This window comes from Crotalus tigris, unplaced genomic scaffold (genome assembly GCF_016545835.1).
Source record: "Crotalus tigris isolate CLP2741 ecotype Arizona unplaced genomic scaffold, ASM1654583v1 scf7180000017601.7605149639:7615979, whole genome shotgun sequence".
Taxonomy (NCBI): domain Eukaryota; kingdom Metazoa; phylum Chordata; class Lepidosauria; order Squamata; family Viperidae; genus Crotalus; species Crotalus tigris.
Genome location: NW_024096505.1, coordinates 1,528,264 through 1,545,644, shown reverse-complemented (window position 1 = coordinate 1,545,644; position 17,381 = coordinate 1,528,264). Strand labels below are relative to the sequence as shown.

At 39.5% G+C, this 17,381-nt stretch overlaps 1 protein-coding gene across 2 annotated transcripts in view; it reads right to left on the bottom strand.

Annotated features, from left to right (window-relative positions):
- The window catches only part of LOC120319641 (cystathionine beta-synthase-like protein), a 40,109-nt gene that overhangs the window by 5,142 nt on the left and 17,586 nt on the right, over positions 1-17,381 (bottom strand). For both annotated transcript variants that reach the window (XM_039368727.1, XM_039368722.1), the window contains 13 exons: positions 17,098-17,308; positions 16,615-16,721; positions 14,739-14,873; positions 13,759-13,838; positions 13,342-13,476; positions 12,607-12,676; positions 9,810-9,901; positions 8,137-8,262; positions 7,067-7,151; positions 4,719-4,824; positions 3,986-4,063; positions 1,474-1,608; positions 138-246 (listed from right to left, as the gene is read on the bottom strand). In XM_039368727.1, the coding sequence (XP_039224661.1) occupies positions 138-246; positions 1,474-1,608; positions 3,986-4,063; positions 4,719-4,824; positions 7,067-7,151; positions 8,137-8,262; positions 9,810-9,901; positions 12,607-12,676; positions 13,342-13,476; positions 13,759-13,838; positions 14,739-14,873; positions 16,615-16,721; positions 17,098-17,303 (1,464 nt within the window). In that variant the 5' untranslated portion in view covers positions 17,304-17,308. The remainder of the gene's footprint in view (positions 1-137; positions 247-1,473; positions 1,609-3,985; positions 4,064-4,718; positions 4,825-7,066; positions 7,152-8,136; positions 8,263-9,809; positions 9,902-12,606; positions 12,677-13,341; positions 13,477-13,758; positions 13,839-14,738; positions 14,874-16,614; positions 16,722-17,097; positions 17,309-17,381) is intronic.

The window sequence follows — 17,381 nt, the reverse complement described above, 5'->3', positions numbered from 1 at the left end:
AATACTTGAAGGATGTAAACCTCCTGTTTGAATTTTCCTGTGACTGATCAATATGTGAGATTTTCAGAAACTCTTTCTACATAGTGTGAAGGTGGGGGAGGGAATAGAAACAAAGATATATACAGAAGGCACGATACCGTTTTGAACTGCTTGTAGATTACTTTGCTGACTTTATCCAATGGCTGTACTTTACCAGCAAGCACCGAAGAGAGCATATTGCCAAGAGTAACCATCCCCAGAATCAGTCTAAAAAAGGATACCCCAAGCAAAGCAGTGAATGAATTGTATCAACATTTTTTTTTCATTTAAAAGCTTTACATCAGCATTTCCACAAATTCAGGTGACAAGTACACTGATCTCACACTGTTATTTTCTTTTACCAACCCAACCCCATTTTTCAGAGGGGAGGAGGGAATTCTGAAATTCCCAATTAGTTAGAGGTTGACCCTTCCCCACCTTGACCTGTTCCACTTAAGTTGCTGCCCTCTACAAATGTGTATTTTCAATCTTTTCAGGATAAAACTGTAGCAAACAAACTTTGCCGAGGAATTCTGGGAGTTAAAGTCCAAAGTCTAAAAGTTGCCAAGGTTGAGCACCCCTGTTTTAAACAAAAGTTTATCACTAACTAGTGTCTACATAGTTCCTGAAACTTTGGAAAAGTTAGCTTTTGATAATAGAAAAAACCTGCCAGACTAGGTGAGAGTACAATGATATTTCTTTCTTTGTTACATCTTACTCACTGTTTACCATGTGTTACATTTTATACTGTCTGGGTCAGACAATACAGGACCTTTTACATCTGAGCTACTAGTAGCACAGATTATATGAGAGACTTACTAAACAAATCTTGTTTATTAAACTGAGGTAAACTTTGGGAACGACTTCCCTGCTCAGATCACAATTTGTCCTGGTAAGCTTGGCCATCCCACTGGCTTTTTATTTAGCTGGCTATACAATCAGAACTCGGTTAATTACTTTATGGGCCATTTTTAGGTGATGACAATTCTCTCAAAACATAATAAACCATGTCGTAACTTTAAAAGCAGATTTTAAAAGCAGCAACCTTAGTTCCACTTTCCCCCCCTAAACTTAAGGAAGTGCCATTCTATCATGCAGTCCTTGTGACTTGACACAAACAGGGTCGGAGGATCTGTTGCTTCAGCTGATTTAGTCCATTTCATGTGTGCCAAGTGCACTGCATCGGGCTCTATACCCTTCACCCATGTTGGATTCTTACGTTCTGCTAACTGAATGCAAGTTCAATCAGCAGAGAGCCGAAGGAGCAACATCTACATTTATTTTGAATACTTTTGCCATTCAACCATATCGCAGCAATTTGTACAACCAACCCCACATGACTGACATGATTTTGCTCGAGAAAACCAAATAAGACAAATAATTTCCCAACATTACACTCTTCAGAAAGTGGATTTATTTGGAACAAAGGAAGAAAACATCGAAGACTATACATACCCAGATTCATCCACTACTGGTACTTGGTCAAATCCCTTCTCTCTGAGTATTTCAATAGTCTTTTCACAGGTAACACTTGGCAGTACAGTTAGAGGGGCAGACAGGCATAATTCCTGAACTTTCACGTGCCACCACCTAGAAAATGAACAAATATCCTAGTGGTTCAGGCACTGAAGAACAAACTGTATTGCATTTTTGCATACTTAAGCTTTTCTGAAAAGATTATTACAGCAGAATAGTGTATTCAAGAGTAAATACAGCAGCTAATCCCTGCCTGACTTGCAGGAAAGGTAATTTAGACCGAATGTATGCTTCAGGCATCCCTTCTATTTGCATTTTGTGTACACCATCACCAAAACACTGAGAGCAATTAACACTGAGAGGAACGCTACTGTGAGCCAAACAGGAAATTGCAGAGTTTGTATAGAGAGCTTATTGTTGCTGACATTAAAGAAAGAAATACAGAGAAATAAAAACGATATTTTTAAAAGTTTTCTACATTCTCAAATGTGCCCTTACCTATAGAGCAGGGGTCCTCAACCTCGGCAACTTTAAGACTTGTGGACTTCAACTCCCAGAATTCCCCAGCCAGCTTCTGGGAGTTGAAGTCCACAAGTAATAATAATAATAATAATGATAAAGTTGAAAGGGATCTTGGAGGTCATCTAGTCCAACCCCCTGCTTAGGCAGAAACCCTATACCATTTTGGACAAATGGCTGTCCAGTTTCTTCTTAAAAACTTCCAGTGTTGGAGCATTCACCGCTTCTGGAGGCAGGTTGTTCCACTGGTTAATTGTTCTAACGGTCAGGAAGTTTCTCCTTAGTTCTAGGTTGCTTCTCTCTTTGGTTAGTTTCCACCCGTTGCTTCTTGTCCTGCCCTCAGGTGCTTTGGAGAATAGCTTGACTCCCTCTTCTTTGTATTGGAACACAGCTATCATGTCTCCCCTCGTCCTTCTCTTCGTTAAACTAGACATAACAATTCCAGCAACCGTTCCTTATATGTTTTAGCCTCCAGTCCCCTAATCATCTTTGTTGCTCTTCTCTGTACTCTTTCTAGAGTCTCAGCATCTTTTTTACATTCCAAGTGTGGCCTTACCAAGGCATTGTAAAGTGGTATTAATACTTCACGTGATCTTGATTCTATCCCTCTGTTAATGCAGCCCAGCACTGTATTGGCCTTTTTGGCAGCTGCAGCACATTGTTGCCTCATATTTAAATGATTGTCCACTAGGACTCCGAGATCCCGCTCACAGTTACTACTATTGAGCAAGGTACCCCCATACTATACCTGTGCATTTGGTTTTTCTTGCCTAAAAGTAAAACCTTGCTTTTTTCACTATTGAATTTCATTTTGTTAGATAGCGCCCAGTGTTCAAGTCTGTTCAGATCCTCCTGTATCCTAAGCCTGTCTTCTGGAGTGTTGACTATTCCTGCCAGCTTAGTGTCGTCTGCAAATTTGATGAGTTCCCCATCTATCCCCTCGTCCAGATCGTTGATGAAGATGTTGAAGAGCACTGGGCCCAGAACAGAGCCCTGGGGCACCCCACGACACACTTCTTAAAGTCTTAAAGTTGCCAAGGTTGAGGACCCCTGCTATTAGAGGCTTGTATTGCACAATGCTTACATTTAGCAAAGCCCATCTCCTTCTCTAAATAAGGAATAAATATAAATGCTGATAAAGTTCATTTTATTTATGCATTTATTTATCAAATTTATATAGCTGCCACCTCACCAAAAGTGACTAGGGGTGGTGCACAACAATAAAATAAAATGACAACACAAAAAGCTGCAGCTATAAAGTGTAAAAATTACATATTAACAAATATAAAAATCAAAGATACAAACTGAAGGTAACGAGAGGAATAAAAATGGCCATCTCCCCAACAGAAGCCATCTCGTCAAATCTCCAGCATCCCGTGAGCTCCAGACCTGATAACATAACCAGGACTTGAAGGCCTTTCAGAATATCAAAAGGAATGGAGCTAATCTAATTTTGGAGGGAAGGATGTACCACAAGGAGGGCACCATGGCAAAGAAAGCATGTTTCCTGGCATCCATCAAATGTAAGTTGAATCCTGGTTCAGACCAAAGACCCATCTGGTTCCCACAGTTGCCATTTAGATGCTCAGGGGAAGTTTACAATCAAGAACTTTCACGACAGCATTTTCTTGCTCATGCCCTCTAACAACTGGAATGGAGACACGTATACCTCTGAACCAGTCATTAAGAATCCACGAATGAATGACTGTTTTTGAATTTACATCTTGTTTGAAAGGATTAACTATCAATATTTTTAAAAGGCGCCTTCTGGCTTAAAAATTAACACTTTGTTAGAATCTACTTTCTCAGACCCAACTGGTATGCACATATCCAGGCTGAGAGAAGAGAAAAATTATACCAATGTACTCAGAGAAAGCAAGAAAAAAAAAGCCAACAGGATGGTTCAATTAGGTTTAAAACTTATGGAAACGTGACACATTTTATTAAACTATGACAGATCTTATCATCTCACCAAGGCTTCTTAATATCATTATCCTCTTCTTTCATGAATCCTCTTTGGATCATCCATTTGTCACTTAAAAACTTAGACCTAAAAACCACCAAGAAAGTAAGTCACAAACATTAGTTTAGGTGATTTAAATGTAAACAAGCAATAAGGATAATGTGAGATACAATGTCATAGAAAATGATTAACGTATCTTTATTTCAAACATGTAGCTAGCAGAAAAGCTTTATTGGTTGGTTCTCTCATAGGTCAAAGTATCTTTTTACAGGACTGTTTCCTTTACCGCTATTTTTCTGCTGTAGTCAAAAGTATCTAGGCTGAGATGTTGAAAAGCTAGATTTTAGACTGCAGAGTGGAATGAAGCAATAGCAACCTCTAAATGAAGAAGAAGCAACAGCCACATTAGAAGGCACAGGAAGCTGTCTCACCTGTCCTGCCAAACCCACAGCTCTCACAGGGGGGGGATCAAAAAAGTCAAGATAATATCTGCGACTGTGCAATCAAAACCTAGTCATTTTTAATGTGTGATGCATAGAAAAAAAGGAACAGGACTTTGATCAGTCAGTCACAATTGCCATCTTAAAAGTTTGATTCCCCCTCATGGATGGCCTTGCCTCAAGGGCTTGCCCTAACTATAAATTTAGGTAGCCCTTCAATTTCCTCTTTGACTTTGGATTGCTGGACAGCCGTATCGTAATCAGTGTAGGGAAGGAAGAGGCATACAAAGCAGGGTACCTACATGTAGTTCCTGACAGAGTCGGGAAGGATGACAACACAACGCTGGCCTTCTTTTAGCTCTTGGGCTGCCTTGACGGCAACAGACATGGCACTACCTGAGCTGCCACCTGTCAAAAGACACAGGAGATTATCAGAATTCAAGTATATTGGAATGCACAGCATGAAAAGGAAGGAAAAAAGAAAGAGTGTGAGGCCAAAGCCTCTTAATTAGTTAATTTAAGCATACTTTGAAAATTTGTTTAAAGCACTGTAACAGTTTCTTAGAAAAGTTCTGTCGTAATCAAAAATTGTTCTTTCAACAGCAGGTACTATTCAATAACATAGGAATGTAATGTCCAGGCCATCTTAGTCCAGCATTTTCTTTCTCACACACTGGCCATGGAGATGCCTCTGAAGTGTTCACAAGTAAGAAGCAGAGCTATATTCTTCTCCTGAAAAAATTGGACAGGACTTAGGAAATCTGTGCATTGACAACACTGGTCAATTGAAAAGGCCACACATCTTGGTTCCAGACATATTCTATGCCAATATATTATGACATCCTAGGTTCTTGAAAAGAACTTGATGTGACTGAAGGCCAATACTAGCTAAAGAACTGGCAGCTCTGGTTTCACGTTGTTGTGTTATAATAATATGCAAGAGACAACAAATGCCATCCTGCAAACAAGATGAAGAAATAGTGGACCATCTAGTTAGCTGCTACAAGAAAGTCACACAGACTCTAAACCAGAGGTCCCCAACCTTTTGGGCACCAGGGATCGGTTCCGTGGAGAAAGGTTTTTCCATGGACCGGAGAGTGCATGATTTTGTGTGCTGCCTGCATCCCACGGATGGGGCTTTGCTTGTTTGTGTGGACTGGTTGCTGCCATGCCGCGGCCCGGTACCGGTCCATGGACCGGGGTTGGAGATCTCTGCTCTAAACAATGGCATGATAAATTAGTAACAATGGTGCATTGGGATGTGGCAGTACCTGGAGACAGCAGAGAACTTGAGAAAATCACAAAATACAAAGACCTACAAATAGAGTTAGAATGACTGGGGCAAAAGAAAGCAAAGACAGTAGCACTAATAATACGCGCCTTGAGTGCAATCCCAAAACATCTAGAGCACCACTTGAACACCAACAACAGTGACAAAATCACCGCCAGTCAATTGCAAAAGGCAGTTTCACTTGGAAGAGCTTATATCCTGAAATGATATCTTTCAAACCATCAAACAATGTCTGCCTAGCCCAGTTCCTTGGGAAGGACTCGCTAGATAGATAAAAATGCCAAATCCAGTCTAAACAGCTGAGTGACTGTGTGACCAACCATCATAATAATAAAGAATTCCACAGTTTAAATAGGCCTTATATAAAAAAGTGATTTCTTTTGTCCATTCAAAATCATCCCATCAGTTTCATTAAAGGAACCTGACCCTAGTGTTTGGAGAAAATGATTACAACGCCTCCCTAATTTCTCCATCCCATGCATGAGTCCCCCCAGACATCTTTTTTCTAAGCTACAGATGATGCTCAAGCATCTTACTTGTTTTGGTTTTCCTCTTCTGTACTTTTTTTCAGTTGTATTATATCATTTTTCAAATGTGGCAAGAAGAGCTATATGAAGTACTCAAGATGAGGACATGAGTTTGCAAATTATAGGCAACAACGGTGCAAAGATAAAAAAGGGAACAGTCACTACTGGCAATTGTCAAGGGTATTCCATGAATAACTTGCTGCATGAGGCGGTGGAAGATTACAAAGGGCTAGTGTAACTATGATACTTCTAATGGCTTTTGAAAGTGGAAGGCCTAGGGAAGAGAAAGAGGAGGCTTTTAGTGAACTGACCTCCTTAGTGAAATAATATATTCTTCTAATATCTGAAGTCACTAATATCAGAGGTTCCCAACCTTTTGGGCACCAGGGACCGGTTACGTGGAGAGAGGTTTTTCCACAGACCATAGGGGGTGTGATTTTGTGTGCTGCCTGCATCCTGTGGATGGGGCTTTCCTTGTTTGTGCGGACCAGTTGCTGGCATGCTGCGGCCTGATACTGGTCCACCCACCGGGGGTTGGGGACCCCTGACTAATATTGTTTTTGACTAAATCCTCCTGACTCAAAGAGATCTACTGGTGTAAGCAGCATTTTACATACTTTATAGATCTCTGCTTATAAGAAGGGCTTCAAACCATATGATGCATATTTGCAGAAGTAAAGACGTCAGTAAAATCCATGAGTTCCACATTCATTGTTTGCATTGTTCATAAAAACTGTCTGGTATGGAAGTAGAATGCCCCCAACTGATATCAAAAGTAAAAATGTTGCCACAATTCTACTATTGTTTAGACTACAGATTACACTATGCTTACCACAAAGCAATCCTTCTTCTCTGATTAGCATGCGCGAGAAGGCAAAAGATTCCTCATCGTTACACTTATACCATTTGTCTACCACCTAGAAGAAAGGGCACATAAACATTATTCTAGACTTGTTGTTTCATATGAGTCATCCATTGGTACTAGAACACAGAATCATACGGCTGGAAGGGACCTCAGAGGTCTTCTAGTCCAACCCCTTGCTCAAGGAAGGAGATCTTATACCATCCTGATCAAGTGGTTGTCCAGTCTATTTTTTAAAACCTCCAGTGATGGAGCATCCACAACCCCAGGAGGCAAGATATTACGTAGAAAACCTGCTGGTGGCTATTGCTTCATTCTCATTTGGGATGACCAGAATTGATTAGATATGCCAGAAAATGTATGGAAAGGAGAAATGGATTTAGCAGTGAATTCTTGGATCCACTGATACAAATTTCAGGGAAAAAAACATTCTCTGGATCCCATAATACAATTAAATTACAGTACAGTTAAAATACAGTAGTCCAGGGTTTTTCTATTGTGTCAGATAAGGCACCTCATGAATTTTCAAACTATTCCCTTTTAAGCATTGCACAACATCTTTCTGAATCTTCCATTTCTTTCTGTGCTATGCACTTCCAGGAAGTCTTCCAAACTACACAAGCTATATAAAGCAAGCAGACTGCTCTTAAGAAAGAGCAACTGAGTCGTATTTTGCTATGAATAAGTCCTGTTATAAATATTGGAAAATTCTGTAATAATAATTTGTCTTCCAAAATTCAGAAATTGACAAAAGTAGGATCAAATCTGTTAAAAGTTCAGAAATCTAAATAAAGCTTGAATATCAAAACTGTCACAAAGATTAAAGGCTAAGTTTGGATGAAGGAAATAAGAAGGAAAAAAAAGATTAGTCCTGCACTTAAGAACCAAAGGGTTTCAATGAGGGTCACACTAAAGCAATGTTTCTCAACTGTGACAATTTTAAGAGGTGTGGAATTCTGGGAATTGAAGTCCATATATCTTAAGGTTGCCAAGGTTGAAAATCACATCACTAAAGAATATGTATATGAAACTTTCCTTACCGATCTATCCAGAACTGTGGGTATGAAATCGTATCCAATGCCTTCCACTTCATAAACTGTCTTGTCAGTTATGTTTAATTTTTCAGGCTCCGCTAGGATAGATCCTTCAGGGTCAACACCTACAATCTAAAGAGCAATTTGTTATTGAAATAGTATTTTGATTTTAAATAGACAGATATTGAAAAAACAATTAAATAAAATCACAGACATGACTAAATCAACATTACTGCATCACTGGTGCCTCTGCAGTTATGCCTTGGGAAATGTCTAAGTTGAATAATGGAACTTTTGGTACTTCCATTTAAAAGTATTGTATAAGTAGTCCATGTTTCAATCTGGAACCATAAATAAATAAAAAGCAACTGCCCCTATTAATTTGATATTTGCATAATTCCATGATCCGGGACAATTCTTAAATAATTGTTCTAAGAAATAATTTCCTACTTGGGTCAAATTTAATTTCCCACAAAATTAAGCATAGCTTTTCTTATTTTTTTTAATTTAAGAAAAGAAATTAAAGCAGAATGCATATGTGTACTCATCATCTTAGAGGGCAAAACAGATATTTCATGCAAGGATGTGTAAGGAAAGTACAACTCCTTGGGTTGTTTGCTTCCAAAACAGAAAATTATCCTGGGACACAGTGAATTTTAGTATAGACACACATGGTGGAAGGAGCTCCTTTTTCTTCCTAAGACTTTTTTTTTTATTATTCAAAAATTTTCCTAGGTACTTATTTTTCCCACCCTTTATGGAATTCTAGTTCATTTTTTTTCTTTCTAAATGTTTACCTGGAATGTGAGAGCAGTAGTTTATACAGAAATTTATTAACCCGCTCCGCTCTTATCAATACACCAGCCAAAACTTTATATATAAGAGAGGATTGGGAGAGGGCGACACCACACTCTGTTTCATAATATTTGGGCCCATTCTCTGCACTGATTTTATTTCTCAAAAAGTGAACATAACCACCTGTATTGCTCTCAATAAATGGGAAAGTTCATATTGGATAGTGCTATGTCAGCAGCTAATGTTGAGACAAAGGAAAGAAAGAAATTACTAAAAAAAATCACACCAGGAATGTCTGTTTGCTCATTTAATATAATTATAAAGCTATTAGGTCCTGTCACGTGATAACATTTCATAGTATTTCTTTTGGTGCTTGAAGAATAAGTGTAATCACAGGAATGAACTGAGCAGACAAGCAGTCCAAACACTCTGCAGACACACTCTCATGGCTAAATGTAGCAAATGAACTCAGGTTTATAAAAAGTAGCCATCTCAATAAACATGATTTCAATCATTAGAGGAATTGTTTTTGTAATCAGCAGGATAAAACATTTTATTTGTCTCTTGTACAGTTTGCACGGAGAAGGAAATGCCTTTTTTGAATCACCTGCCATTTGCAGAGTTTGTAATAGTGCCTATAAGGCAGGGGTTCTCAACCTTGGCAACTTTAAGACTTGTGGACTTCAACTCCCAGAATTCCTCAGCCAGCAAAGCTGGCTGAGGAATTCTGGGAGTTGAAGTCCACAAGTCTTAAAGTTGCCAAGGTTGAGAACCCCTGCTATAAGGTAATCTACAAGGGCATATATACATATGTATACACATATAGACAGACACCCCTATCAGTAACTTAAGCAGTGAGCCCAATGTTCTTGTTTGGGACTTACTGTGCATCCAGGGCATTTCTCCTTGATTTTTCGGGCAATACCAGTGATGGTGCCTCCTGTGCCAGCTCCAGCCACAATCATGTCTACTTGACCTATTGAAGAGGCAGAAATAAATATTTTACAAATATGAAAAAGCTCTATCTAGATGAGCAATAACGAACATTTACTTTGCTTTTATTTAAGCCCAGGTGGTTTTTCAGTGACTTTGAAAAAAAGGATACAGTAATGGATGTCTCATGTTCCCATTCTGAGAACATTCACATTCTGAAAGCTATCATTGGAAGCTACATAGTGTCACTTAACTACAATCCATGCTTTATCAGCCTATCGATGTTGATGAGCATTTCATATTTTAGAAAAATTTTTTATATAAGCATATTCTGACCTACTTCTTTTTCTGCTCATACTTTATTCAATATGGCTTATATAAATTGTGGCAATTATATTAACATTGATTGATAAAGCAGTCCGTTTTTATTGCATCGCATTTTATAATCAGCTTCTAAATGCAAAAAATGAATGTTTTGCCTACTCAGAACTCTCCCTCTCCTTATATGATTTCTTTCTTTTCTCTCCGCCTGTCCAGCAACAGCTTAGGGGATGTATAATATTTCTTTCCAAGGACTGCATTCTTTGCATCTTATAGAATAACGATCACAAAAGCTTATGCAATAATATATTAGGTTATCTTTAAGGTGTCATAAGACTCTTCACTTTTAGCTACAAAACTCTAGAAAGTTCTTATAGTTGCTAATATAAGTTGTAAAGATCCATCTTCTAATTTCTTGGTCTATTTCTTTTGCAAAAGAAGCTTGTATTTATCTCATTTCCCTGACACATCTAACCTTATTTTGGATTTGTTCAAAGACACTTGAGTCTCTGTCCTTTCATCTATTAAACATCTCCATGCATCTTATTTAATTTAAACTGCAACATGAAGTTTAAAACAATTTCCCAATACCTAAAGTACTAAATTTAAGATTAGTATTCTAGATGAGGTTTCACTTAAATAATCTAAGAATTGCTTCACATTAGAGGTGGACACACTTTAAAATTTATTTTGAAGAAGCGCTTTGGACCATGCATGAAGGCAGAACCCTCTGCTGGTCATGAAAGGAGCCCGATATTTTTCAAGCTGAGTGACTCAGAGAAAACAGATGCTGCTGCTTAAGGAATTCATTCAATAACACTAGGACAAGTTTTTAAAAAGCAACACCTTCTTTCAGGCTCACATGGAAACCTCAAAAAGGTCTCTGGGCACTTGTGTAAGGTTCAAAGTGCTTCTTCTGACTTATTTTCAAAGTACTGTTCTGCTCTGTCTTACATAGAAGCAAAATAGGACTTATTGTGTAGGTGCTCCCTCTGCTGGTTTCCGGTTAGTAACAGAATTAACATATCCTCTCTTCATCTGGCAACCACAAGTACCGGTGTAGACACTGGAAATTTGGTGGTAAATGCAGGCATTGGCTGGGAACTTAATTTTTTATTACTGTTTATTATTGTTGATTTGCGAACGGTCACTAACCAAGATAGTTACTGAGTAACAGCTGTAACTGGATTATTTTTCCAAAACATACTGAGCCTCCACACACACACACACACCACCCCAAAGTCACATATTTCAAGATACGCATGGCTTACCCAACCCATGTTCTCACACTGTTTTTAGTAATGTTTAAAGAAAATGCCTGATGTATTTTCTAAATTGGCCACTGCCTATGAAAAACTCAGGCTCCTGTTTCATACAACATACCAAGCTATAATAAGGGGTTTAGTATCTCATGTAAACCAAACCCAAATTCTTGTTGAGCTATAAAGCTTCTCCGGCACTCTTTGGTATTCTGCCATCTCTTCAGTCTGGATCATGCAATAGGGGTATCATAGATACATCTTCTGTATATTGTTGTCATGTACACTTGTTGCAACTATCTCATTAAGTAGGCTTCAACTGAACCTGCTGCCCACAAGTACTACTTTAAGAATAAATAGGCAAGAATGGAAAGATCTCCTGGCCCCAAAAAGCTGTAGCATGAATGGGGCATCTCCACCTACAAAACCAATCCGGTCTATTGGCCATGCCAATATGGGACTCTCAGGCAACAGCCTTCCTCTTTGCCCCAAAGCAAGATCATAAACAAAGGCTGCCAGAAAAATGTCACCTGTACCATGGGAGTACTTAGTCTGAGGTTCAAAGCACAGTTATACAGGTACTCAACTGAATATTGCCCAAAAAGGCTAGTTGAGGTTTAAAAAAGCCCTCTCTTCATGGTAAACTCATAATATTTAGCAGAGAAAGGAAGATGATAAAACTTTGATTTGTGGATTGTGTGTGTGTATGATTAGCAAGAAGCTGCTTTGATATAGATTTTTGTTGACTTATACAGATGTGTGTGTGTGTACACACACACACACACACACACACACAGTACAGGTAATTTACAGTACAGGCTTTAGAAAACTATTTTGCAGGTTTGGGCTATTGTGATTGCAGAACATATTCTACCTTGGAAAATCTATGGTTCTTAAATCTGTTTTAAACAATCTAGGAATTTCAACAATTGTCCAGATCTAAGATTTGTGCATTCTTTTTACATCTCTATTTATTCCACCTCTTAAAACAAGTTGTGTGTGGAAGTAACCTGGCCACTGGACGAGTCCCACAAATTATTTGCAAAAGTAAATTGTCTGTTGGACTGAACGCTCTTGTGTCATATTAATCCATCTCTCCTAACATAGCTTCCATTTCCCAGAAGCTCCCATTTCTAGAACAGAAGCGTTTGTAAAGCATATAATGTACCTTCACACTGCTGAAGAATCTCCTCTGCTGTTGTGTCATAATGAGACAAGGGGTTGCTGGCATTGCGGTACTGTGTAAAGAGAGGGGGGGGGAGAGCGCAGGTTTTATTATTTATATTAACCTCCTGGTGGAAAAATTGAAAACCAGTGCATCAGAAAACAGAAAATAAAGTAATGCTTTTACATTAATTTACTAAATATCAAAAGAAAACCATTCTAAACTCAACTATCAAGAGCACAAACTTACTTCCTTCCTCGCTCCTTTTTTCCCCTTCCCTCCCCTTATATCTGCATTGTTGTATTACAGTATATTGGAAAAAAGATTACTTATTCTGCTGATCCTTATCTGCCAAGAGTGTCTCCTTTTTAATAGCTAAAATCCTACAAAGAAAGTCCATCTGAGAGAAAGAGGTTGCACAAAAGTTCACTTGAAACCAGTCGAACAAGTGAATAGCAACCAGTTTCACCCCTATTAATTTGTTATGATCTAAGCAGTGATTGGCCTATGATGATCTACAGGGAGAGACACAAAGAATCAATGGATAGTAGAAGATAGCATGTTTCCACCATCCAAGTTCAGACCATAAACTATCTGCTCCCTGTAACATAGGTGCCTTTTCCTCTAATTCTATTTCTTAATATACGAGCATTTTTTCTGCTTTATATTGGCAGTGCATGAATACATTAAAAAAACTATTCTACATGGTGAAGGCATTTTTCATGTTCAATACTTTACCTGATCCAGAATATGGGAGTTGGGGATTTCATTTTTCAATCTCCATGCCACTCCAACATGTGATTCTGGAGAATCAAATCTGGCAGTTGTTGGAGTCCTCACAATTTCAGCCCCAAGGGCACGTAGCACATCCACCTATTGAAGAAAAACAATCAAAATTAGCCATAATGTCTATGCCTGTGCACAAGGAAAGCTTATGCAACTGGAATATTAAAGTGGTTATGGGCTTGGAGCCAATTCAAAACCAAATGTCGGATCGGATATTTTAGCTCCATTAACAAAACTCATGCAAAACCTTATTAAATGTTAAGATGGCAAGCTGAGTCTAGCTTTCTCACAGACAGCACTGCTGACTTAGGGTGCCTCAGTCAACTAATGCAGCCATGTGTTGAGCAGTCAGTGATAAACAGCTCTGACCTTTTCCATGCTCATTTTCTCTGGCATTACAATGATACAACGGTATCCTTTCACTGCAGCTGCCAAGGCCAGTCCAATTCCTGCAACCAAGAAAAATGTCACTAAAAAAGCCATACATTTGTTTTATATTCTGAAACTCTATACTTAAATATAGGCAGCTAGCCTAACCCAGGCAATTAGCTTAAACCGAGCAACTATTGATTGATCTAGCTCGGAATTGCGTATGCCAAGAATAAACCATCTAGTATCCTCCATATATTTCCCAGACTCCCTGTTAATCCTTCTGGCAGATACTAATGGGATATGTGGTACAAAACCTCTGGAAAGATATCGCTCTACCTGTTCCCAGTTGTGCACTGGTAGCAGCTCTCCCTGTTTGAGTTAAATATGGTATGTTAGGGAGAAAGACTAATGAATAAAATCACCATCCTAACAAGGTATGATAATGCTGCCAAACACACGACCTAAGAGCCTCTATTCCAGAGCTGCTTTATGTCCTGCCATTATGAACCAGCTAGGTTCCATAATGCTAAAAATAGAAAGAGACAGCTGAGCTATAAGGCAGACTTTCCATACCCTTCCACCTATCCTTGATCTACCTACATGGCTAAATGGGATTATAATCCCAAACTGTGTATGCACCACTTTAACATTCCCCCATTCCTTCGCAAATGGATGGTTGGACTTGCTCAGTCAAATCATTAATCATCTAGCAGACTGGAAATGTATAGTGTTTAAAAACTGATAAGCAAAACAATTATTCCCCTCCTGAGAATTTGTAAAACTTGATACAACGGTGTTTAGTATTCAGTTCTGTTAGAACGGAGACTTGCATTATTCATTTTTAATACTTCAGTATTCCAGTCACTTCCTTCCATTTTTAAAAATTAATCTTATTTTTTGGCGAGGCCAGGAGCAGAAGAAAAGTGCACCCCATTCCACTCATTTCTTTATATCACAGATCAAATGGATGTATTTACCTGTATTTCCTGAAGTTGGTTCAATAATGGTATCTCCTGGCTTCAAAATCCCATCTCTTTCAGCATCTTCCACCATTCGTAAACTGATTCGGTCTTTCACACTTCCTCCAGCATTGAAAAACTCGCATTTGGCCACTGAATACCACAATTAAAGTAGGATTTGTTTCCGATGAACCAAGAAACAGAAGCCCATCAACCTTCTGCAAGGGATTTGGCAAATGCCATTTCATCTATCCATATTCTAAGAAAAGATATACCCGAACATCTGCACAGATATCTACATGTACATAGATATGCATGCATATCCTAACTGAATATTGGACTAAACCAGGGGTGTCAAACTCAATTTCATTGAGGGCTGCATCACCATTGCAGTTGTCCTCGGGGGGGGAGGTGTGGTCAGGGTGGGCGTGGCCTACTGGGTGGGCATGGTTGGAATGGGTGTGCCTACTGGGTGGGCATGACCAGCTCTACATCGTTCATGTCAAGGGTGCCTGTGGGGGCCTGGGCAGAAGTGGGACAGATTTCAGGGTCTCTGGCAGAAGGGGGTGGGACCAGGACCACTTCCAGGCGATGATGCATTTCTTCATTCCTCACAAAGGGGGACACCTCCCCAGCATGCACCCAGAGAGCAGGGCCGATGCGGCAGGGGCTGGTTCCTCGCTGTTTCCAGACAGCCTTGTGGAGCTGAATGCGCTTCAGCATAGATGGCCACCACAAAATTGTAGATTGGCTCCTGGCCAACCTGGGCCGAGGCCAAGGCAGCGGGGGCCATTCCCTCACCGTTTCCAGGATGGTTTCACGGGCCACGTGAAACCACGTCGCGGGCAGCATCCGGTCCCTAGGCCTTGTGTTTGACATGTCTGGACTAAACAATAGCCTCTGATGAATTAATTCTGAAGCTGAATTTGGATTAGCCCAATATCTTGTGCCTTCCATAAGCAACTACATAGTCTGACAATCCTCTTCTATAAGCTCAGACCCCAAACCAGACATATACAGAACTATTTTCATTCTGAAAAACCGAGAACAGAACAACAGAGTTGGAAGAGACCTTGGAGGTCTTGTTGTCCAACCCCCTGTTCCGGCAGGAAGCCCTATACCATTTCAGACAAATGGCTGTCCAATCTCTTCTTAAAAACTTCCAGTGTTGGAGCATTCACCACTTCTGGAGGCAGGTTGTTCCACTGATTAATTGTTCTAACTGTCAGAAAATTTCTCCTTAGTTCTAGGTTGCTTCTCTCCTTGATTAGTTTCCATCCGTTGCTTCTTGTCCTGCCTTCAGGTGCTTTGGAAAATAGCTTGACTCCCTTTTCTTTGTGGCGGCCCCTGAGATATTGGAACACTGCTATCATGTCATCCCTAGTCCTTCTTTTCATTAAACTAGACATGCCCAATTTCAGCAACTGTTCTTTATGTTTTAGCTTCCAGTCTTTGCTGTTTTTCTCTGTACTCTCTTTAGAGTCTCAACATCTTTTTTACATTGTGGCGACCAAAACTGGATGCAGTATTCCAAATGTGGTATTACCAAGGCATTATTTCTCTTTCTTCTTTCCCAAGTTTTCCTTCTATCCAACACGCACCTCATGCAATGTCTTAAATTGTTCTTATATGATTTAGGGTTTTAAGCCTCACTAGCAATAGCAGACTGGAGAATCAGGTGACTGTAGGTCAGTTTCCAACTGCTGCACTTAAAACATGATAATATCATAAATAGCCTCATAGTTCAGAAATAACAGAAAATCACAAAGTCTACTAAATTCCTGACTGATTTGGTCCTTTTAAATTAAGGGCTCCCTTATTGATAATACTGATGTTAAGAATGCAAATGTTTATGTTTACAATTCCAAATAATCATCACTATAAAAATACTCACAGAGTTCACATTTGAGGCCACAGAGCTTTCCAATCTTGTTGATATGCACCATGGGAGTATCTCCAATTTTTTTGAGAATATCTGACATAATTTTTGGCGTCTTTGTTCTACAGCAGAAAAAGATATACAATATTATTGGAGAACAATCCTAAATTCATTATCCCCAACTAACATCAGAATGGATCAAACTGAATAGCCAACTTACAATAAAAGCCACCTTCCAAAAAGCCACCTGCCTCCACCCGTCTACTGACTGAACGACCACTTACAACAGTGGTTCTCAACCTATGGGTCGGGACCCCATTTGGGGTCGAACGACCATTTCACGGGGGTCGCCAAACAAGGCTGTCCGCCATTTTCCCCCCCTTTTCTTTGGACACAGCCCTGGCAACCGGTGATGTATAAGTGATTGGGGGTCACCACAACATGGGGAACTGCATTATGGGGTCACGGCATTAGAAAGGTTGAGAACCACTGACTTACAATGTAGCATGGTGATGGGGCGATTCAGAAGGAGATTTTCCAAGCTCCCAGGTACACTTGCTGATGGTATCAGGCCGGATCCATTTCCTCTCGTTTTCTGTTGAATTACAAGATTCCTTCTCCAAGGTTCCATTGGGTATGCAGTCAACCGAAATATGAGTGCAAGTCACTGTATCCATTTCAGTTTTGGCAGGGACTGATGGCATTGTGCCTGCAGGAGAGGGAGAAACAAGAGATCAATTGTATTACGATACAGGACTAACAATAGTCATTATGACTAAAGC